This window comes from Meleagris gallopavo, chromosome 20 (assembly GCF_000146605.3).
Source record: "Meleagris gallopavo isolate NT-WF06-2002-E0010 breed Aviagen turkey brand Nicholas breeding stock chromosome 20, Turkey_5.1, whole genome shotgun sequence".
In the NCBI taxonomy this organism is placed as follows: Eukaryota; Metazoa; Chordata; class Aves; order Galliformes; family Phasianidae; genus Meleagris; species Meleagris gallopavo.
The window spans coordinates 53361-59332 of NC_015030.2; the positions used below are offsets into that span (position 1 = coordinate 53361).

The 5972-nt window shown below is 41.0% G+C and overlaps 1 protein-coding gene across 1 annotated transcript in view; it reads right to left on the bottom strand.

The window, feature by feature from the left end:
- Nucleotides 1–2107: 2107 nt before the first annotated feature.
- LOC104913726 (myosin-7-like) overlaps nt 2108–5972 on the bottom strand; it is a 448286-nt gene continuing 444421 nt past the window's right edge. Inside the window, exons 21-29 of the mRNA XM_019621592.2 lie at nt 5777–5954; nt 5487–5611; nt 5000–5308; nt 4654–4857; nt 3721–3846; nt 3465–3635; nt 3274–3378; nt 2925–3020; nt 2108–2386 (exon numbers count right to left, since the gene is read on the bottom strand). Coding sequence (XP_019477137.1) covers nt 2234–2386; nt 2925–3020; nt 3274–3378; nt 3465–3635; nt 3721–3846; nt 4654–4857; nt 5000–5308; nt 5487–5611; nt 5777–5954 — 1467 coding nt within the window. The 3' untranslated portion in view covers nt 2108–2233. The remainder of the gene's footprint in view (nt 2387–2924; nt 3021–3273; nt 3379–3464; nt 3636–3720; nt 3847–4653; nt 4858–4999; nt 5309–5486; nt 5612–5776; nt 5955–5972) is intronic.

The window sequence follows — 5972 nt, forward strand, 5'->3', positions numbered from 1 at the left end:
CCTTCCAGCTTACTTCTCCATTATCATATACTTCCTGTTTTCTTTGCATAATTAGCTGCTCTCACCACCAGGTTTTGATTGCACCTGAAAATAATTGGTGCAATCTCTCAGCCAAGAGGTAACACAAGATTGTTGATGTTGCCTTGTTGACAGGTATGTCTTGTAGTGTTCTTGATCATAGGGACTTCCCAAAATATGTTCCAAGATGGCAAAGATTAGAATAGGCATATGACTAATCTCTCTCCTCTACTTCTAAGTGAGGAAATCTGTATTTTGTGCCCAAAAGTGCAACTTCTCCCAGTGCTGCCACATGAAATCATGTCTGGCTGCACTTGACCTGTCAGGGAAGACCTAAGCAGTCTTCCTTTCACTTCTGCAGGGCATCTTTTTTTAGGAACTCCCTCTAATCTTTCATTCTACTTGTCTCTTCCAGTGGTGACAGATACTCCTGCATACCTCTTGCTGTCTAAGCACAACAAGCACAGACAACTTTCTGTGCAGGTCAGAATGCAGACAATATAATAAGCCATGGTTGTCCAGCATTTTAGCTTGCCTGGGCCACATTGAGTGAAGAAGAATAATTTTCAGCTGTATATAAAATATAAAAAATATTTAATGTTTATAAGTAACTATAAGTAATGTTTATAAGTAAGAGAGAGAGAGAAAAAGTATATATATATATATATTTTAAAGAGCAACAAAAACATAAAAGTAGTATATTTGAGTTTGTTTTTGTGAAACTAATGCAACATCCTGGTTCAATAGTAATGGTTGCAATTCTTAGTGAGGTCTGAAGGTGTTCACCAGAGATTTCTGACAAAATTTTATTCTTCTTATATTCATCCCTTAAAACAGTTGTTCACAAATGTATGTACTGCCAAAAAGTGATGGCATGAATACGGCATGATTGTGAAGTGAGGGGTATATTTCTCTGATAAAATAGCTCTTATAACAGTCTGGTAAAGAGACATGATCAGAATTTTAGTTGAACGTCTGACTGAAACCTACACATTCAGTTTGCAGGTAATGTATTTATGTCAACTGAAAATGGAGATGCAAATATACAAAAAAAATTGGTGATTGGTTGTTAGTGATAAAGGTGCATCCAGGGCCAGGCCAGGCCAGTCAGTGGGAAGAGCTGCTGCCTTCATGGTGCAGGGCAGGGGGTGGACACAGGACATGCTGCGTCAGGCCACATGTGGGTGTGGGCCACAGGTTGGGCATGCCTGTAGTTAAACCAGAAGAGTGTATTTGTTTTCCACAGAGACTCCTTCTGCAGGTTTTCCTACAGCAATCTTTCATGCAGGAAATAGTGAAGCGGATCAGTGAGATGAAATAAACACTCCAATAGGTATCTGTTGTGCATTGGAATGAAGCAGGTGAATCTCACTCAGAATATGTAATTCATTATGAAATTATGCTTGATTACTATAGAAGGCATGTTCTACATATGTACATCAACAGATGAAAAAGAATTCCATCCACTGTTGATAGCTGCTAAACCTCTTCTAAGTTTTTGTTTATGCCTGTGAATTTTTATGTTAAAAAATTTCCTTACTGTGTAAAAACCATAAACCAAAGTTGGAGTAGATTCCGCGTATCCTTTCTTTTAAATTAACTGGATCAGCTATCATCTCTTAACATGAGATGACTATCTTGCACTCCAGTGTTTGCTCCTAGTACTGCTATTTATCAAAACTGGCTGTAGACTGCAGCCTCCTTTTGTTTCACAAAGAACTTTCTGGAAGAATATGAAGCCTGCAATATTATTTTTCTTTTTCTATGTTATAAAAATATCTACCCATATTCAAACTCAGCCTCTGTGTAGCTGACTTTTCTGATGTAATACTAATTCCTTAGAAAAAAAAAAATATATCATATTTCTTAATTTTCAATTAGACTGGTTTTTCTTCCATGGTTTTTTAAATTGTGGATTCTTACCACTGGTCCCATTTTTGAAGTGTCAGTTAATTTCTGCTAGTCATCATTATTCCCAATGCATTTTAAAAAATGTCAATATATTCTTGTTTAGTACACTTTTAAATGTAAACATAAAAAGTGTAGATACACTCTAAAAGTAAAGATTACCCCCCAAAATAATTACAACATGCTAATCATATGCAAAGGTCTCTACACTCTTTATTACCTACACATAAGTGACAATTACATAAAAAAGCAACACTGAGGTTTACATTTTATGCATGCCTCAGGTCACATTTTAGTTTTGTGAGCTTCATTCCTCCTCTTCTATCTTCTTATGAAACTCCCGGCTCTTTGCTCGGAGCTTGTTGACCTGTGACTCTGCAATGTCAGCCCGCTCCTCGGCTTCCTCCAGCTCGTGCTGGATCTTGCGGAACTTGGAGAGGTTGACATTGGACAGCTCCTCCTGTGTGGGGAGAGGGAGTAATGAAAACAACAGCGTGCTTATGGTGTCAGAATGCCTAATGAGTGGATGTTTTCCAAGATATTTAATTTTTTAAGAAACAGTTCAGTATTAATAACTGCTCAGACAAAAATCCAAATGCTGGGCAAGCAGGGCTAACTTCAAAAAATGACAAGGAAAGAAGCTGTTAAGTGCAACATGTTTTTCAGAAGAGAAAAGAACGTCAGGGTATGGGAAAGACCAAGATCATTGTACACATAGCACAGTCCCAACACAATCCATGGCAGAGGACAGTTTGGCAGCAGCTTCTAATAGACAGGGTATGGCAGAAATTAAGAGATAGAACAGGAATCTGACACTTAGAGCAAAACTAGAGATAGGGCACGGTAGTCTGTCCCCAAACCAGCAGTTCACAATCTTAACTTTTTCATTGCCATGTCTTGCAAAAGCATTTAAAAAGTAAAAATTTCAAAAGCTGCACAGAAAAAAAGCAACAAAACAAAGCAGAAAAGATTTCGGCTCATTTCAGAATGATACTTACCGCCTCCTCAGCTTGCCTCTTGTAGGATTTCACCTTCATCTGCAGCTTGTCCACCAGGTCCTGGAGCCTGAGAACATTCTTCCGGTCTTCTTCAGACTACAGAAAAAGGTAAGTAATAGTAACACTTCCTATCCTCCCCACTTACATTTCCTCTAGCTGAAGCAAAGGTAGTAACACTTCTCAGAGAGCACTACTGTCCAGTAGGGCCAAAGAAAAAGACATATTAACCATGTCAATGAAAGAGAACAATGGAAAGAAATCACAATATCAAAGAAATTGCAATGTCAGTATGACAACATTCAGACTTCATGAGAGAAGGATGTGTAAGTAAAAGCTTTCTCTGCCTTACCTGGTAGGTCAGCTCCTTCACCCTCCTCTCGTACTTGCGCACACCCTTCACGGCTTCAGCGCTGCGCTTCTGCTCAGCATCAACCTCCCCTTCCAGCTCCCGCACCTGCAATGAGAAACCCATCATTGGAGCTTCCCTGCTATCTCTGACCTGGGATTGCACACGCTTGCACAAATACCAGTCCTACGCACCCTGGCCTCCAGCTTCTGGATTTGCTTCTTGCCTCCCTTCAGGGCCAGCTGCTCCGCCTCATCCAGACGGTGCTGCAGGTCCTTCACCGTCTGGTCCAGGTTCTTCTTCATCCTCTCCAGGTGGGCACTGGTGTCCTGCTCCTTCTTCAGCTCTTCTGCCATCATGGCTGCCTGGAGGAGAAAGAATCACTTTGTGACTGGAGATATTTGGGGAGCATGCATCCACCATCAGCAGTGAAGGCATGCCCCAACTCACGTCAGTGATGGCCTTCTTGGCCTTCTCTTCAGCATTGCGGGCTTCCTGGATGGTATCCTCCATTTCACTCTGAATTTGGGAAATGTCTGATTCTAGCTTCTTCTTGGTGTTGATCAAGCTGGTGTTCTGTTGAAGAAAAAGCATACTGTGTTCTCTCCACCATATTTAGTAAAAAACAATTTACCCACTTTTATATAGAGTTCTCTTCATATTATATGAAGAATCTCCTATAAATAGTTGTAGTAGAAGACATCTGAAGAGCCATGGCATATACTCATAAAAAATGAAAATGGGTCTCATAATTATGTGAGTTCTGTTTCTCACATTTGACTCTGAACTTGGGAAATGTTTCCAGTTTCATCCTGGTGTTGATTCTCTTATGTGTTCTGCTGAAGAGCATCAACACCATCATTTTGTTTCCATTACCTTGTAATATCAAATCCAGAGCACTGCAAAGTATTGCTTTTAAATGTGACTTGTGCCATTAGGTCTCATGGAATTCTGTTCTAATGGAATCTCTGAGGTAGCTTTTTTTTCTCCCGTGGCTGTGATATGCTTCAGTGGTGTAGAATGTACTCCATAAAACTTTTCTTACAGATAGTGAGTCAACACAGAGGGAACTTATACTTGCCAAGAAAAACAATATAATCTTCTCTTATTACTTTCAGTCTAGTTGCTGAAAGCAAATTATCCCAATCTACAGAATACTTACAATGACTTTGCTTAAAAGATTACTTTTCTAAATATTTCTACTGTAGCCTAATGAAACTCCTGCTGTATCTGCAGATGAAAACTCACTTTTACTTATTTCTTACTTGTACCATAAACATTACGACACATAATTTATTAAATGCTATTTATGTTCAAGCAGTCCTTAGTTATTTTCTTTGTATGGAGCAGAAGTATGAACATTTATTACATTTATAGACTGACCTGGGTATGGAGGAGCTGCACACGCTCACTTGCATCCAGAAGCTCCTGCTCAGCCACTTTCCTCGAGCGCTCCGTCTGCTCCAGGGCTGCCCGTAGCTCTTCAGTTTCAGCCTGCAACAGGTTTGCTCTGCGCTCCACCATGGCCACCTGCTCCTTCAGGTCCTCCTGTGACCTGAGAGCATCGTCCAAGTGTATCTGGGTATCCTGATAAGAGAGATGAGACATTGTGAGCCATATTTTTCTGGTTTTGCTGTTTTCACATCAGGCTAGAACTGATAGAATTGAATCACAAGAACATTTTTACCTCTGTGAGTAATCAATGAGTACATCTTTAGTTTTTATATACCTTGAGCACTCCTTGTGTATTTCTCAGGTTCCTTTGTGCTTCTGCAGCCATGCGGTTCGCATGGTTGAGCTGGATCTCCATTTCATTCAGGTCTCCCTCCATCTTCTTCTTCAGCCGCAGGGCTTCATTCCTGCTCCTGACCTCAGCATCCAGGCTGCCCTGCATGGACTCCACAATTCTGAGGTGGTTTCTCTTCAGCTGGTCAATTTCCTCATCTTTCTCAGCTATCTTCCTGTCAATCTCAGACTTGACCTGGTTGAGCTCCAGTTGGAGGCGCAGGATCTTCCCCTCTTCGTGTTCCAGGGAGGCCTGTCAATTAGTTATATAATTGACAATATCAGTAATTTTACATGAGCTGCTCTTCTGAAGAATTTAATACAGCATCATGTCTAATCGGCAAAGGAAAACAAAGGCTTTCTGTATATCAAAAGGGTATAATGATGCTCAATCTATTTCATATACTAAAATTTAAGAAATGAAGATTTACTTCTGCTTCCTCTAGAGAGGCTTGAAGTTCAGATTTCTCCTGCTCAATCTGTTTCTTGACTTTCTCCAGCTCATGAATCGCCTTTCCTCCCTCTGCAATCTGCTCCGTGAGGTCAGAAATCTCCTCTGTGTGAGCAAAGTTATATTGTAATACATTAGGCAAAAAAAAAGGAAGAGCCCTGGCACATTGAGGCAAAGACATCTTTGTAGACCTTCAGGGCAAACAGACATGTGGAGAGGTGGACAGACAAGTTGAATCTCACTGCTAAGAGCAGAGGCCCGTGGACTTACGCTGCAAGTTCTTGTTCTCACGCTTCAGCGTTTCCAGGTGGTCCAGGGACTCCTCATAGGCATTCTTCATCTTGAACAGCTCTGTGCTGAGGGAGCGAGACTCCTTCTGGGAGGCCTCCAGCTCAGCCTGCGTTTCCTCGTACTTCTGCTTCCATTCCGCCAGGATCTGAGGAGCAACAGATCATGAGTACGGATG